At 35.2% G+C, this 18,338-nt stretch overlaps 1 protein-coding gene across 1 annotated transcript in view; it reads left to right on the top strand.

Annotated features, from left to right (window-relative positions):
* The window catches only part of MDFIC (MyoD family inhibitor domain containing), an 88,533-nt gene extending 76,493 nt beyond the window's left edge, over nt 1-12,040 (top strand). The window contains exon 4 of the mRNA XM_021673408.2: nt 9,146-12,040. Within this exon, the coding sequence (XP_021529083.2) occupies nt 9,146-9,393 (248 nt within the window). The 3' untranslated portion in view covers nt 9,394-12,040. The remainder of the gene's footprint in view (nt 1-9,145) is intronic.
* The last annotated feature ends 6,298 nt before the right edge of the window (nt 12,041-18,338 follow it).

The following is an 18,338-nucleotide window of genomic DNA, read 5'->3' as shown; positions in this document are numbered from 1 at the left end:
ACTAGTTTATTTTTATTTATAACTTGCACAGTGTATAAGCCAAGGACAAATAAAAAGAAGTGAAGCTGAAATGTGAATTGTGAAATAAACACATTTGGGAAAATAAAAATGGGAAATATATTAAGTATTTGGAAGAGTTTTTTTTGATTATTTTTATCCCAATGCATATTTTCATTAAAGTTAGAGGATTTACTTGCTTGCTTTTTTGCCTAGCTATAAATGGTATTGTTACCAACTTGAGTGAACTGCTGGACATTGATCCTTTCTAGGAAAATATGTTTAAGATCTAAAGTAGATTTTATTATCCAAAAATTACATTCAACTTCGTTATTATTTAAACTTGTTATATTAGAAATATTTCAACTGGTCAGCTTAAAATAGCTCCGAATAGGTTCAAGTAAAGTATACTTTTACTGTTTTTGCTTTCTAGCTTCCGGAAAAAATAAATAGATAATAATTGAAATATGGAAAGATAGGTTATTATTTTTAAATCTTCTGCAGTAGCCAAACACAAGGTTAATTCTCGCTGGGCAGATTTATGCTCTACTCCTCTGCAAATTCTGTTTCTTAGAGTTGTCTTCTTGGTTCGTTCTTTCAAGTGTTTGAGCTGCGGTCAGAGCCTTTTACAAACCTCCTTAGGTTAAAATAGAATCGCCTTATGTCAGTGTGATAATCAGAGTAAATGGAACATAGGTAGGTGGCAGGTGTGGTTTTGCTAGAATAAGTATTTTGCTATTATCGTCACTGTTGTCACAGTAATAATATTTAGTAAGCATTTATATGTTAAATCCTTTATTGAGCACTTAAAGTGTGTTATCTCTTTTAATCTTCATCATAACCCTATGAGGACAGTAATGTTGTTTGTTGTTACCAGCTATTAAGGTTGTGATCTTAAAATGTAGAGATTCAGTAAGTGAATGTAAATATTATTTGCACCATTGATATTTTCTAGCATTTCTTTCTCTCCTTCTGCCCAAAAACTGACCTTCTAGGTAAAAAATTTTAAATAAGAACTTCTAATAACTAAACTTTTATCCCTCTTCAGAGTTCTGTGTTAAGCTTTTAAGAATCAAAATATTTTCTGAGATCTATCTATCTAGTGTGTGTGTGTGTGTATGTGTGTGTGTGTGTGTGTGTATATGTATATGTATATATATATATATTTCCTGGACTCTGTTTTGCTTTTGAGTCAGGGTCTCTCTCTGTCACCCAGGCTGGAGAGCAGTGATTATGGCTCACTGCAGCCTTGACCTCCTGGGGCTCAGGTGATCTTCCTACCTTAGCACCTCCCCCACCCCTCCCACACCCAGCTTCAGCCAGGTAGCTGGTACTATAGGTATTTGCCATCACATTGAGCTAATTTTTGTTTTTTTGTGTTTTTGGTAGAGACAGAATTTTGTCACACTGCCCAGGCTAGTCTCAAACTCCTGGACTCAAGGGATCCACTTGCCTCAGGATTATAGGCATGGACTACCTCACCTCAGCTTAACTTACTGGACTTTGTAAAATCCGTATCTTTAGAAAGAACTACTCGACCAATGCTAGAGTTAAGTCATGATCAACAATTACTGGATTCAATCTCTCTGAGAGTTTCAAATATTAATGAATCAACCACAGATCAGGCAATGGGGTAAACAAATAAGAGAAGAAAAAAATTTGTGCTATCCACTTGCTGTCGTTTAAAATACGAAAGCACCTCCCATAGGATGGAGATGGATTCTAGGATTTGCCCATGTGGTAGGAAGCTGATTGCGGAGTCGCCTTGTGGGGTGTGGGAGGACAGTGCTGTTTTTTCCTAGGTTCTTTTGACTTTGTTGAGAGGAAAGATAGTAGTAAAGATTATTGTTCGATTTCCCAAAATACGGTTTTCTTTGTCCTGCAGTGGAAAATGTAGCTTTTCTCTAACTTTCTTTTTACCTCCTGACCCATCTCACTTTGTTCCCCACTAGGAAAATGTTGATGGGATTCTGGCAAAGATGCATGGCCTCTCGGGAGAGTCTTGGGCCAGAGCGTTCTGTGTAGGAGGCTCACTTTAGGCCAATTTATTCAGGCAGCAGGTCAGACTAGGGCTGCTGGCCAGAAGTGCTGTGTGTCCTCTGTCTTGGAGACATGAGCTACTCGGAGCTGAGCTACCGTGTGGTATTAGTAAACATTTCCCGCCCCCACACACACTTGAGGAGCAGAACTCCCCAGAGATGTCTGTGTCTTGTCCCTCACAGCTGGGTTTTCAGAGAGGCTAGATGCTCACTTAGCTATCTCAGCTGTGATTCAGGATAACCACAGCCCGCTTCTAGCTTGCTTTTTGCTTTTTGTATTGAGAAAGAACAGTTGCAGTAAAGCAATATCTAGGAAGAGGAATGCCTTCACTTAGACTTCTGCACAGAATCTTTGTTATACCACCACTGGGCAGATGACAGTCATTGCAGCTAAAGAATGGGGAGCAACTGGGGGTGCTCTGTGGCTTTGATGTTAAAGCTACAGTCAGGTTTGTCCTGAAAGCAATAAACATAACTCTGACTGCTCATGTTCTAATCCCCAGTCTTTGTTTGGCATATTATTGGCCTGTTAAATGCTAATAAACCTTTGTTTCTCAGCATGTAGTTTACATGATGTGGACCTGATTAAGAAAGTATTTTCAAGCCTCTTATTTCATAGGAAACTTTATTAGAAATAAGATAAGACCCATTCAAATCGCATTCTCTTAGAAATGGGTTGTGGGTTATTCTCAGAATTCTCTGCTGTCTGTCCTTTCCTGTACTCCACCTTAGCTGTTTGGTATCTCTGTTCCAAGAAATTCAGAGCACCTGTCATACCACATCTTAAGAAGAGGAAATGAAAGAGATAGAAGAGGCTTGTTTAGAGGAGAGCTGAGTTTACTGTATAAATAGTTTTCTGATGACTCAATCAGATTTCCTTCCACTTTAATAAACTGCATTCCTCATATTCCCTAGTGTAATTTGGCCACATACAGATCAGGTATAAGTATCAATTGGGATAATTTCATTATAAACTGACTTGTTTTTACAAAAGCTGATCTTCAGTCTCATTTTAAGCAGCACAGAGTTCTTGGGATCAGTCACAGACATTTTCACCACATTTCTAAGATGCTATTTAAGTAGATTCCAGTTGTTACCTAAATGGTGTTGAGGAGCTAGAAGTTCTCCAGATAATAGGCCAGCTGCCTGGGTGTAACACTGATGACCTTTTGTAGGACTCAAAAATTTTGTTTGGGATTGTGTCTTCAGTAATTCATAACAGCTTGTGTGGTTTTGTTTTGCTTTGAAATCAAACATGGTAAAGAATTCCTTTTATGCTCTCCTCTTAGCTACTTGGCTTCTTCAATGTTACTTTGTTTTCCTAAATTTACAGTAGCTGCCAGTCTTGTGCTGAGTTCTCCTCTAAGTACACTAAATTGTGCAATTCTTGCTTGGCCCAGTTTTACACAGCAGTCTTTCCCAGAACCCCATGGGCTTCTCAGAGGTTAAATACTTTTGGCAAAAACTGTAAATAATGACAGAATAAAGTAATAAAAACTGAAATCTCAAGAACAGGGGGAAAAGATGAATCCTGACTACAAGCCACACGGATGCAGAGGACCCATTTTTGTAAAAAAAAAAACAAAAAAAGAAAATTTTGTTTCTCTATTCAAGGCTTCTTAAGTTGATAATTCTTATCATCTTCTCTTTGCCTCAAATAAAACCACCGTTATTGTGCCTTGTATGATTCTTGACACCTGTTAGCAGTGGCAGAGATGCAAACTATAACAGCTGTTTCTTCTTAATTTACTTTAACGTTTTCATCACCCTGAATCACAAACTATGACTTAAAAATAGAAGGTTACAAATAGAAGGGTTTTATAAAGAGGTCCCACCAAAAAAAAAATTGTTTTTGGCAAAGAATAACAATCAGAGTATTTAAAGATTTGGTAGAAGTTAAGGAACCTTTTTTGGTTGATTTTTTGTTGTCATTTCTAAATATTTCTCTGCTTAAATAATACAGAATATGAACGTGTTTTTGGTAGATACTTCTGTAGATACATCTTGCTTAATATCTCTATGATCTTGTAAATGCATTTTTGGTTTGTGGCTTCTTTAGATGCCTGTTAATAGATTTGGTTTTTCAGGGTAACCCAAAGTACTTTTCTAGTAAATTATAAAGGACTTATGTTTTAAAACAATGTCTCCATTTTTTAAGTTTTAATATTTACATTAAGAGCTACATATGGAACTCTTGATCATCTAACTACAGACCTTAATTTTTATGTTTTAGATTTATAGATTGGTTTCTTTGGTTGAGACATAATCTCTCTCCACACTGCCTTCTCTCTTACGTCTATTTTGACAATGTAACTGGCAGTTTATTAATGCTTCAACTTAGTGATGACTTTGTTTTTACATATTGAAGGGTAACATTTACTGTCAACTTTTTATTAAAACTAAAATTTAGAGTAATTTTTAAAAAAGAAAAGGAAGATGAACCAAGGCTAAAAACAGATAGATGAACAAAACAAATCAGCAGAGAGTTTTGGATTTGTAACTCTTCTTCCTCCAAGGAACATCAACCCAGTGTTAGAAGTGACCCACTCCTGTAGCATCAGCATAGCTTGCAGGCTGAGAGCATGGTCTCAGGAGGTTAACTGCCTGGGTCCTGGTTCTTGTTCTGCTACTTACTCCCTCTATGACCTTGGGAAATTTTCGTAAATTTTTTGTGAATCAGTCTCTGCCCTGGTAAAATAGGCATAATACCAGCATGACTTCTTAGGAGTATTATTAGAATTAAATTAATCAATATTTATAAAGAGTGTTTAGTACAAAGTGTGTAAATTTTTTTCAAAAAATGAAAAATTGATGAAAACATCTCTACTTTTAAGGTAATATATTTCTCAGTTTTGAAAACAGCAAATAAGGACTTTTCCTGCATTAATGCTAGAGCTCCTGTTCTAGTAAAGCAACCACTTATATCAATTAGTTATAGAAACCAGGTTTTGTTGAAGAAGATAAGTTAGAAAAGGAGTATTTTATCTATTTAGGGCTAAGAACATAAAAAACAATTTTGTCTGCTAAAAATAAAATGACAGTTTAACAGGAAATTAATTTATAAATCTTGTTTATTAAAGTAAGAGTTAGGAGAGATTCGTTTTTTGGCTTAAGGCTTTTAAATTCTTCATGACATGTGTCATTGTGGTCTACAATCTAGAAGAAATATTAATTCTCAAATGAATATATCCTATGGGAGGCAACAGGTGGTTTTGTTTGGAATGTCACTCCCATCTCTTTTCATCCTCAGCGCTTCGGTCTCACACCAATCACATCCAATCTCTCTCTCCTAATTGCTTATTGGTTTCTTCCCCCTTTCTGTCATTGGCATGGCTGAATTCCTTGTTTTGAATCAGACACTAAAATTCTTTATTTCATTATGCTATCAAATCTTTTTAACACCTCCTCCTTTTGCTGATTATCAGATTTTTCTATCTGCCACTTGACTTCCTCAGCTATGTAATCCCGTAACTCCAGTGTTATCAAACAAGATTTAATTTGGCTTTCCCTTCCTCACCTTAAACTCTCAGAGTTCAAAAGTTAACTTACCTCCCTCTTGTTAGTTTGTTTTAATTATGACAAGTCACATTCTGAGAGAAGACAATCATATTTAACCAAGGACCGGTATCTTGAATTTGTGAAAAACCTTTACAAATCAGTGAGAAAAAGGAGGCAACCCTATATAAAAGTGAGGGAAAAATATGAACATGCTGAACACCCACATCAAAGAAGAGGAAACATGAATGGCCAATGAACATGAAAAAATGTCCAAACCTTTTAGGAAACAAGGAAAAGCGAAATAAAACCACCAGAGATGCCATTTCATGAACACAACTTGTACATGTTAAATTGTGACAGTTTCAAAGATTGGTGAGAATGTGGAGAAATGAGCACTCCCATATTTAGTTTGAGGGAGTAAATTTTGGAGCAACAACTTTGGGGAAAAAATTGGCATTATCTAATAAGATTAAAGATGTGGAAGCCTGTGACCCAACATCCTACTGCTGGTTATTTAGCATGTATGTTGGGAGACTTGCATAAGATTGATTCAAACAGCAATGTTAGGAAGAGCAAAAACATTGGTGATGACCAAAATATTTATAAATAGTATAATGGGGCTGGTGCAGTGGTTTATGCCTGTAATCCCAGCACTTTGGAAGGCCAAGGCAGGTGGATCACCTGAGGTCAAGAGTTTGAGGTCAGCCTGTCTAACATAGTGAAAGCCCGTCTCTACTAAAAATAGAAAAAAGTAGCCAGGCGTGGTGGTGGGCACCTGTAGTCAGCTACTTGGGAGGCTAAGGCAGGAAAGTTGTTTGAACATTGGAGGTGGAGATTTCAGTGAGCCAAGATCGTACCACTGCACTACAGCCTGGGTGATAGAGTAAGACTGTCTTGAAAAAAAATATATATAGTAGAATGGATAAATCAATCATGGTATATTAATTCAGTTGAATACTAGGCACCTGGAAAGTGAGTGAACTACAGCTACGTGAATCAACAAAGATAAATCTCAAACACATGATATTGGGCAGAAGATGCTACTCACAGAATTCATATAGTTTCCAATCTGATACATTTTTTAGGGATGTGTACACATGTACTGCTGTGAAAAATATGATGAAAAGCCAGGGAAAGATCACTTAATATTTAAGAGAGTAGTTACTTCTCTGGAGAGGAACATGTATTCAGGAAGGGACCAAAGGAGGCTTCAAAAATATTGTAACCTTCTATTTCTAAGGCTGGATGAGACAAACATTCCTTCCCCTTTAAAATAGATAGATCTATTATATGTAGTTCTATGTCTGATAAATTTTATGATTAGTATAAAAATAATTTACATACTCAGTAACTACTCTTAGCCTTTTAAAAACATTCAGTTAAAGGTTCTTCAATGGCAAGTGGGTTTTTGTTGAATCCCTGTCACTCTTGATATTTAAGCATTGCATAGTGGAACAGAAAGTTAAGGTCTCAGTGAAATATTGTTGGACTTAGATAATATGGATATTCACTTGAGGGTACATTGAATAAAACTGGCATGCTGCCAGTTAAATCCTATCTTCTGAGTAATAATGAAGCTTGCTATTTATAACATCTCAAATATTTTACAAATCATGATGATAATGTAATTCTGAAAAAGCTTAACTGAACAGAGTCATATAAGACAGATGCTGGGATGAAAGCATAGAAACAGTATTGATAAAGGAAAACCACAGATACTATCTAGAAATCCAGAACATTGTAAGGCCATGGGCCTTTATTCATGTAGGTTGATTTTAGAGTTCCCCAGAAATGACTGGTTACTATCAGATACCAACATGAGGGGAAGATGGAGAGACCTGAAAACTCTCACAACTCTGTTTTTGTTTTTGTTTTCCCAATTGCTACATGAACCATCGTATGTAAGAGTGGGGTGACACTAAAAAGAAAGGAAAGATCAGTGTGTCCTTTTAGCCTTTAATTCTACAAACACAACTCTAAAGTTTTTCTTTTGTGTTCTTCTCTGATTCTTCCTCCTTTTCATGATCTGGCAGGTGGAGTGTATGTCTTTGCGTTTCCACATTTTCTCCTTTCATCCTCTGCATTCTGTACAGTTAGAGACTGCAGAGAAACAGAAGGGTGTTGAAGGAGTTAGGGAGTTTATGATGGGATGGTTAGGGATAGGCCTGTAGAGTTCAGAGACTGCCTTAGGTACGCTGGTGGGTTTTTTGTTTTGTTTTTTTTTTTTCCTTACCTGAAGCATTTGTAGCCAAGGAATTTGTAGTAGAGGAATTCTGTCAATTCACATCTACATGCAGTTATATGGCATTCTATAGAGAAGAGCATGCTTTTTTATAATAGCATGGCTGCCAAGCAACAACCTACTTTTCTTTCCTTCATATTTGGTTTTCCCAGTTTGCTGACACTCCATCGAAGACACTTAATTTTAATACCAAATATAGAAGCACAAAGGACATGTGACAATGGGAAGAGGATGGGGATTGTTGTGTCTTGTCGCTATTGTCAGAAGTTAAATCTTCTTATTAAAACTTGCATTAAACAAAATACAAAAACAAAACAAAAAACAAGAAACCTGCACAAAATAACCCAGAATTCATCCTGGTGAAAATTCACAACTATTTCTGATATCAGACAAATGTCTTGTAACATTGGTTTTAAATAATATTATTACATGTGTTAAAGTTGTCTAGAAATAGAAATTTCTTTCCATTACTCTTCTTGCCACAGAATTCTAAAGGAATGGACATTAGAACATTAGAATCTAAATTTATTAAACTGTAATCTGTTTGATTTCTCAACGTTTTTATCAGTTTATGAAGTTTAGTGAACATTGTTGTTTAGAGAGGCACTATTAGAGATGTCTCAGGAGATAACAGGGATGTTAAAGTTCTTGGCCACCAAAGGAAGTGGAAAAGCGATGTTACTGTGTCATTATTCACATTTGCTAAGGTACAAATTCCTTTGTTAGAAGTAGGTAGAAGAACCATTCTAGAAACAATAATTGGACCCAACCAGAGAGTCTCACTGTTCTTATTTAATTTTTTGTGAAATAAAAAATCTAAAAACATGCAATTGAGTCAATTGTATTGCAAAGTGAAGTCTTAATGGATTCTGGTTTAACTACTGAATTAATTTTTAATGATATATCAAATATTTCATATTTAAATTTGTTCTTTTCCAATTTTAGAGCAGGTAGGTGAAGCAATTGAAGGAAATTTCTATTTCTGAAGGACTTAAATAGCTATAATGCTATTGTTTTAGCACAATGTTGTAAATAACAATGAGATATAGAAAGATGGGTAAGCAGCATAGAGAAGTGGTGTCTAGGACCAAGGATCATTGCACAGTTTGTGAGAGTAATAATCTAACACATGTGCACACATGTGTACACACGTTCCTTTTTTTTTTCAAATGAAGTATCTACTTCTAAAGATCACTCATCTAGAGTTTCACTTAAGCTTCTTTATGAGTTTCTAGCTCACAAAGCAAACTTCATTTGGGTTGTGGATTACTTAATTATTTTGCTCAATTCTTATTGAGTCTGTTGATAACATGTATTTTGTGTTCCTCCTCTTTCTCACTATGTGGTCTCCTCACCACTGAAAATGAAGACTGTTGTGTCCACTGTATCCTGGCATGCTTGTTCTGCGAATTCCTGACCCTCTGCAATATTGTCCTGGGGCAAGCGTCATGTGGCATCTGCACCTCAGAAGCCTGCTGCTGTTGCTGTGGGGACGAGATGGGGGATGACTGTAACTGCCCTTGTGATATGGACTGTGGCATCATGGATGCCTGTTGTGAATCATCAGACTGCTTGGAAATCTGTATGGAATGCTGTGGAATTTGTTTTCCTTCATAAATATTTATCTTTTGTTTGTGTTAAAACTGGAGAGTGTTTAAAAATTTTACTTTTTAGGGGGAAGAAAAGCACATGGTAAGATTCTCATAAAACAACGTGGTATTTGCACTGTTAACTCATTATTGTAAGTAATCTCTGAAAGCCTTTTTACTTTAACCAAATCCACATGGTTTAATATGTGAAATTTTAACTACTTTAACTAGTTTTATAAACTTCTTCTGTATGTTACAATAACTTAGGGACATTTTGACACCCCCCTCCCCAAATGTTCAATGTCTTCTCCTTTTTACTGACATTTCTATTTCTTCTAACTATTCTCAGGAGCCCTTTGCTCCAAATATATTATTTTTCTGTGGGTATTTAAACCAGGCAGTTTATTTTGATGTGTATCTATTCATGATTAAAAGTAAGCAGTCTTTATTTTAAAAGAAACTTTAGGAAACAAACCCACATAGTAGTTGGGAAACAGTGTTGATCTCTCTGCCTTACCTTCTCCACTTGTTCAACAGACACTGAATGCCTACTGTGTAGACTCTCTGCTTCAGGTTGTGGGGACAGATACAGTTTCACTCCTGTCCACGGGAACATGAGATTTAGCAGACTAAGGAGATCTGTAAAGACTGAACCATACCACAAGGCATGCTGAAGTGAGGATCGTAAGAGAAATAAACTCAAAAGGCTGTGGGAATACACAGAAAATTGCTACTAGAATATTCAGGAAGGCTTCAGGGAGGATGTGTATTTGAGAATTCTCTTAGGATGAGTGATTCATTTGTTATTTAAATGAATTATTTAGATTTTTGACAGAGTTTTAGGTGGACACCCTAAACTGTGTGTGTCCTTAACCAGTTAAAAGAACAATGCCTTCCGCATACCTTTTTGTTATTTGCAGGAATATAGCTTTTTTAAAAAGCTATCAAGTTTAAATTAACTAAAAACATGCATTTTCTTACACATAACTTAAATATTATCATACTTTTTTGATGAAAACATAATGCCTTAGTAAAATAGCTCTATCTAATAAAGAAGATTGATTACTCTGACACATTACATTTAAATTAGGAAAGTTTTATTATTAAAATCCTAGTGTTCTGAGTTATTCAGAGGCTTTCTTTTATTTTGAGAGCTTTAGGTCTTTTGGGTTGAGAGTGTTTTGGTTGTTTGCTCTGGTTTGTTTCTTAAGCAGTGCTATTTTTTGTAAACACAGATAAGTGCAAACCATTGTTTTCAATGCAGAAGAAATCTAGATATCCACTACTATGACAAAATTTCTGTGTTACAATTTTATGTTAAATTAAACTAATATGGCAGGTTATAATAATCCTTAAGTGTAAAGAAATAAGTCAATTACAAGACTAATTATGCAGTTATTGAGACGTGGAGACTGTGGCTTAGATGAAGGGAGAGCAAATGTTCATACTATGCAGTCTCCTACTCAGTTTGATCTCTCTAAAATTGTAGTTTGGTTTGCTTTAATACACGTCTTTGTAGAAATTTTGAAAGTATGCTTTGGCATTAATAATTATTTTTAATTTTTCTGGCTGAATATCAAATTAATAGTAATAACAGAAGCATATTTTTAGGAAGCCTTCAGCAAACCTAGCCTTTTAAGAGAGGTTTTTAAGCTGAAGAATGAGAACATCACCTGTGGTTTTTCCTTTGAGATGAAACCTAGTTTGTAGTTATATCATTACTTAAAGGGCTTAAAAAAGAAAAAGTTAGCAAACTTTTGAATGTTTCTTTTATTGCTATTTACACATACATACACACATTAAGAAAAACCTTTAAATTTTTGGATCTAAATAGAATTCTAGTAAACGGCTCTCTTCATTTTTCTCCTCTAAAGAACTTCTTTCATTTGTTACATAAAATATAAGGAAATCTTTGAGCTATTTTACAGTAACCAAAATCTGAATATTTACATATACCCCAAATTAACTTATACTCATATATTAGGATGTGAGAATATCATGTTTACGGACACATAAAACCTTCTAAAGACCTGGAATTGTTAGAATATTTGAGTTTTTATATGCAAAGTGTGTCAACCAAGTGATTTGTCTAATATTTAAATATATACTGTCACAATTTGTGTTGAAAATATTAGCACATTTGAAATAATGTTTCTCCATAACAGAGAATGTTAATGGATACCAGAATTTTATTTTTGTATTTATGTTCATAGTACCTTTCCTTCTGTCTACTCCAGTCAGTCATTCCATAAAGCATCTTGTATAATTAAAAGGAAAACAGAAAAAGGAAAATTAGGCAAATGTGAAAATCGTTTCAATATATTTTAGGATTTCTTTATGTAAAATGTTTTGTTGAACTATATAGCTATCATAATTAAGTGCTAGAATTTATAGTTATAGTTGGTGTCCTTTTAAATGTGGAAAGGCTTTTTAAAATATTTAAAAATGGGACTTATATTATCCTGAATACACTATTTTGAAAATTTTTAAAGATAACTTCATTTTGCTTTAGCATATATTTATATGTGATTGACATATTAACTTACATTTGAAAGAATTCAACCATAAATTAAAACGTAAGGGTTCCTTTATCCTGTTACATGCACGTCTGAAGATTTCCTGGTCATCTTATGTAAATCACATGACTCAAGCTCATAAATGAACTATGACAATCAGTTTACGGTGTAAACAATCATTGACATGTGATTTCAAAACATAATGTTCTTTTAAAATTTCATGGCTGGGCACTGTGGCTCATGCCTGTAATCTGTAATCTCAGCACTTTGGGAGGCTGAGGCAGGTGGATGACAAGGTCAGGAGATCGAGACCATCCAGGCCAACATGGTGAAACCCTGTATCTACTAAAATACAAAAAATTAGCTGAGTGTGGTGGCACACACCTGTAGCCCCAGCTACTTGGGAGGCTGAGGCACGGGAATTGCTTGAACCTGGGAGGCGGAGGTTACTGTGAGCCAAGATTGTACCACTGTACTCCAGCCTGGCAACCCCATCTCAAAAAATAAATAAATAAATAAATAATTTATAATAGGTCAAAGTACACTTTTTTTACATCGTTTTAGTAAATTAATTTCATTTATTTACTTTGGAGTTATATTTCAACTTAGAAAAACTAAGGTAATTTTATAATATATGCCAAGATTAAAAACCAAGATTAAAGTGCTTGAACATCTATGAAATTGAGTCTTAGATTTAGTGAATTTCACACAAAAGTAAATCATCTGAAGAATTTCCATATAGAGCATGTAGTGGCACAATTTTTGTAAATGCTTCGCAGTTAGCATCTAAATAAAACAATACAGTACTACTTTATTTAGGAGAAGGCCTTTTATTTAGAAAATTACTTTTGCATTTTTACAGTGTATCAGCTGTATCCATTTTCCTCACCTGGATAGTCAAATGTTATCTGAGCAGTTCAAGGAGTAACCAAGACAACCTTATGTAATAACTTTCCATTCTTTATCCATACAAACTCTTATCAGTGCCCCAGATTCTAATGCTATAAACGTCAAACATCACTGCCTAACATAAATAAGACTCGAGCCCAGACACTCTATATCTTGCCTTCTTGAGTGCTGATTAAATGCTTAGATTTACCTAACTGCCTAATAATAAACAAGGCTATTTATTAATAAGATTATTTTTCAAATTATTCAAGACCTTTATGCCCCTTCCAATTACTTGTGATTTGTAGGCTTGTAAGATTGCTGCATCTAATCTGACAGGTGAGATAAAATTTCATCAAATACTATAAAACCCATTTTTTTCTTTTACACTAATGCAGCAGAGCATATCATTTTTGTTTTAAACAATGGTCAATATATTAATAGGGTTTCTTTCACACTTACTATTTATAGTTTCTATAATCAAGCATTGGGTATTAAAACAGAATCCTTTCAACCCTTCATTTCCATATGCCCCTATAATAAATTATAATGAGTGTTTTCTTGGTGCTTGGACTGGTACTAGGAACCTCAAGAAAGTCACATAACCCTAAATAAGTTTCAATCCAGGAAGAAATTTGGCACCTCTCATGAGAAAACAGTTCCAATAGTGAAGCTGCCAGTATTTACTTCCTTATTTAAGATTACTTTTAGAGTTTGCTTAAAATGGAAGAAGTAGTGGAGAGGGGATACTACTGTAATGAAGCCCTAACCTGGAGGGTAGGTTTTGCACAAACTATCATTGGGGACTAAATCTTCTACATACATTGCAAAATTCTCAGTGGACAATGACTGCTCCTTTTAAAGCACTGCAACTCAAGATACCATATTTATGATGAAATTTTAACGAAGACAATTGATAATCGGGAAGTGAAATAAAGTCACAGCTGAACCCCACATGGAAAGCAGTGTCTGTATGCAAACAGAATCTGCACCACCCCATTCTTCACCAAGCTCTCATAATAGTGTGACATTTTCTTCTAGAGCCACAACTGTAACTCTTAAGCAGCCAGATGTCAAGTTAAGTAGTTTCCTGCCTTCTAACTGAACTGTGGTTAGTAGTTCTACTTCCATTGTGTGTTTGTCTGTCTGTGTATGCTCTCAATCCCTCATCACATCCCATTTAGTGTCCACTGAAAAAAAAGCATGAATGTAGTTGTGACCATGAAGAAATCATTTCAGATAACCATCCTTTGACACATTACTAACATGGGGTGTAGATATGTGTGTTAAAGACAAAGTATAGCTCTGCAATTAGGTGTTCACTTCCAGGCAGGTCTTTGTGTGAGGTTTAGTTGAGAATGTAATTATTAGGAAAATGGTGAAAAGCAAATTCAAACAAATTCTAAGTTTAGCTTGAAAAATGGAAAAGGTTCTTAAGTTCTGTCTGATGCATAAAGGGGTAGAAGCAAAGGAATTATGCTCCAAAGCCAAGAAAGAGGGTGTACAAAAGCAGCTGATCCACTTGACATAGTTCATAGCCTTTTGCAAAGGAATAAAAGCCTGTTGAGCAGGGAACCAAAAGATCTCATTATAGGATGAAGCCAAGCCATATTAAAGCTTGTGCACTAGTAACTATGTCTAAAAACAGCCTGCTGTTTTATATTGAACCAATACATTTCTTAACTTGGTAGGTTGCAGTGTAAAGATGTACAGAGCCTGTCTGCTGGATGCTATGCCAATTACAGATGTGGCAGAGTGGTGTCAAACACCTACAAACAGTTAGATCGCAAGCAATCTTAGAGTGAAACAAAAGAAGTTTTAAAATGTCACCTCAAAACCCAGAAAGCACAGTTCATCATGTGTGTTTGACTCTTAGATTCTTGAAATCACCTTTATTTTGTAATTTTATGTGGACGTCATATGATCCCTCAATCAGAATGCACAATTCTTTCAAGGAGATGAATAGTGCCTGAGAGATAAGGAGAATATCTTTTAAAAGTAACACCTTTAGATGACAAGGTGTCTCTGATCAGCTCTGCAGAAACTGTGTTTTATTGGTGCTGAGGTGAAGGAGGAGTAAAATACCCATGAATCCATATTATATTAGATGTTGTTAGATCATCAAAAAGAATAATTGGGCATATTTACACAATTGTATTTTAGTAAACTGTTACGCCAGCTTAACTATAATACATATTCTGGTAAATGTACATTAAATAACAATCCAAAAGTAATTTAACTGCTGAGGACATTTTTTAAATCTAATTATTCACAAATTAATGAATAAAATTAAATTCCAATCACTGAAGAAAATGAAGCAATGGTGAGAATCAGAAGTACAGATTAGTTAAAGCAAAGATATGCAATGCATAACAGAATTAAAGCATTTCTTTTATTCAAACTCGGTGCTTAAAAAAGAACAAATCCATCATCTTGAAATTTGACTTGTAGCTTGACATTAAAAATAATATGAGTAGAATTTTCAGTGGGGTAAGCACAAAACTAGTTCAAGTTGTGTCACTCTCAATTACTGTACTCAGGTGGTGTACCCATTAAAATTCCCACTTGTGGGTTCCGCTCACTATGCAAATGGGGTCATTACCTGGAGAATTTAATTGGTTATGACACTGGGAGTAGGACTTTTCCTTTCAAAATAAACCTACTTACACACATTTTCACTAGAAATTTGATTGTTATATATACTTTGGATTGTTTTGCTCTATAAATATTTATAAAAATTAGACTGTCCTTGTTTACTTATTTTTTACTAATAATTAAAAACAGGTCCAAATTAATATGATATGGTTTATTTGTAAGTCTAGTTAAAATGAACCTTTTGTAAGTCATATTGCTTATCAAAACATTATTTTAAAAAAAGTCTTTGTATCTTTTGACTGTCCATCAGATGTGGGTACATTTCCAGCAATATTTTTCATGATTTAATAGTAACATTTTCCCTTTTATGATAGTTCTAAATATTTAATTTGAAAGGTTTCTTCTATGTTTCTCCTTCATTGTCACTTTAAAAAATATTAAAGGGTTAGCCTACCCTTAGATTATATATGAAATATATAATATGTAATATTGCTGAGGAGTCATGTCCATAACACTTTCAAGGTCTTTATATTCACTGATAGCACTGAATGGGGGCGTTATGCTGTCAGAGTCAGTACTAGAGCCATGACTGTGAGCCATGAGACTACTAAATTTATAGTGAACAAACAACAAATTGGTGTGAAAAGCACAGGGCTCCATACAAGTTTAATTGATTGTGGCAACTTCAGCTGGAGAACACTAAGTTTATTAGCCACCTAACAAGAATATTGATAACGGCCTGAATTTACAAGAACACTGAAATTACAGTGTGATTTAGTGGATATGATATTGAACTGACCATCCGAGAATTTAGGTCCTAGATACTGACTCGAAGAGCAGCAGTTCCTAGACTGAACTTGAATTAGGAACAGAGTTGCTGTAAGTATTAATGGAATAATCTCAGGGAAGCACTAATAGTTTCTTAAAAGAGAGGAGTTACACAGTGTAAATTTTTATTACTACATCAAGCTGTACAACAAGCCAAGTTTTTATCACTAGTTTATCTGTACCTAAAGGGAATATTTTTCCTTTAATGTAAAAAGGAAATCTGAGAAAAATAATTCCAGGGATATAGAAAAGGAAATACTATAAATTTATAACTGGACCATTGGGCAGGATTTTTAACATCTGTAACTATGGGGAATTTCCCATAGAATATCAAATATGGATCCAAGTCTCTGACATTCATTTTCCTATGATATTTCTAATTGTGCCCGGAGGATAAGAAAGAGTTGGCGCATCCAATAAATATAATCATTTACATGCACGGAGCTCCCTTTGAAGTTAATAGGACCTATGGAAAGGGGAGTTATGCACCACGAAAACGAAGTTCAACGTGAATCTAGTTCTTTCTTTTTAACATGCAGTCGTATTACCAATGCATTTGGATTTTCTTGCTGCTTATCTTTCCTTTGTGTGTGATGTTTAAGTTGGAGTTGAGTGAAGTGCTCCATGTGTAGAGGAAAGATAGCCCAAAAAAGAGGATGCAGTGATTGGCAGGCTTACACCCAGGGACAGCTTTAGGAGATAGCAAAAGTGATAGGTTTAACACGTGTAAAGCTTGTTTAACTTTTCAGAAGAAAACCGTATCCATTTTCTCATTTGATCTTCACAAAATTATGATTCTTCTAGGATAGGCATTTTTACTTCCATTTTACAGATGAAAAAATTGGGACAGATTGTTTAAGTTTACTTTTTAAAGTAACACTGTTAGTTACTGATAGATCTAGGAAACATAATTTCTATTTCTGGATCTTTCCATTAGATGGATATATTTATTATGTATTGCATATTACCAAATATAATAAATAGGTTCAATCACAACAGCTTTGTTTGAAGGTGGGTTAGAAACATGGGGATCTGAAGTCTGGCCTGTCTTGTTCCTTGTCTCCCATCTTTTCTACCTTGAGTGGGTACCTTGACTTGGGCTCTAAGGGCGAATACAATTCATAGCTACTGTACTAGTTATCTTTCATGACATGCATTGACCCAAAAGTCAATGAACTCGCAGTGTGTTACTGCTCTGTGCCTACTTATCAACGATATCCTTTTTTTTTTTTTAGGTGGATGAGGCATCAAGAGTTAGAAGTTCTTCATAAGATTAGGTGTCACTCATTTTCCATTTACCCCCTCAGATCAGTTTTCTCTTTCTGCCTGATTTTTGTGCCAGGGTCTCTTGTTTTCTGGTTTCCAGTTGGCTTTGGCTGATGGTAGACACCGGTGGGAAATCAAAAGATGGGAGAGAAATCAAGGCATTAATTCCTACCCCATCCTTTCCCCTGTTCCTTCCAGACAGTGGTTTGACAGTAGCTCTGTTCCTCCACGTTAGGGGTTCCTGTGCAGCGGCTCCTCTCCCATAGCTACAGTTCTCCCCTGGTACTTCTTCAGGCTTGGGGAAGTAGAGATTTCCTAACATTGTTAGTTCCTGGAACTTCAAACTCCCTTGTTGGTTTTCTTACAACTGATTGTTTCTCTGCTAACAGTCCCTTTTATTAAACCCTATGAGGGAGCCATCTGTTTCCTGCCAGTACTCTGAATAATGAGGTTGTGAGAAAGAGTGAGCTTGTGTGTGTGCAGATGCACATGTCGGAGTTCAATCTTGTTATCATGTATTTCTAAGATTTATGAAAACATTATAAATCCTGGGGTATCTAGGATGTTTGTGTCTATTTAACATTGACAGTTACGCAAATATAACAATATAAGAACTACACTAGACACTCCAGAAACTTACTCAATAGTTTTGGTTCAATGCCTACATATCCTCCATGTTAACTTTTGACACTGTAACAAGCTGAGGATAGGGGAGAGAAATAAAGAGGGTATCATTATCATGAGTGACACAAAGCTTATGGTTAAGTTACAAGAGTTTAGGATCCCTAAAGGTGATGAAATTTTCCTTTATTCCTCACAATCTAAAATGACTCAGCATCATTATCAACATAAGCATACCCATAGCAGAAATCTTAGCTTA

Source organism: Aotus nancymaae, unplaced genomic scaffold (assembly GCF_030222135.1).
Source record: "Aotus nancymaae isolate 86718 unplaced genomic scaffold, 86718_ANA_hifiasm-v0.15.2.pri h1tg000002l, whole genome shotgun sequence".
In the NCBI taxonomy this organism is placed as follows: Eukaryota; Metazoa; Chordata; class Mammalia; order Primates; family Aotidae; genus Aotus; species Aotus nancymaae.
This window is presented reverse-complemented; position numbering and strand designations above follow the sequence as displayed.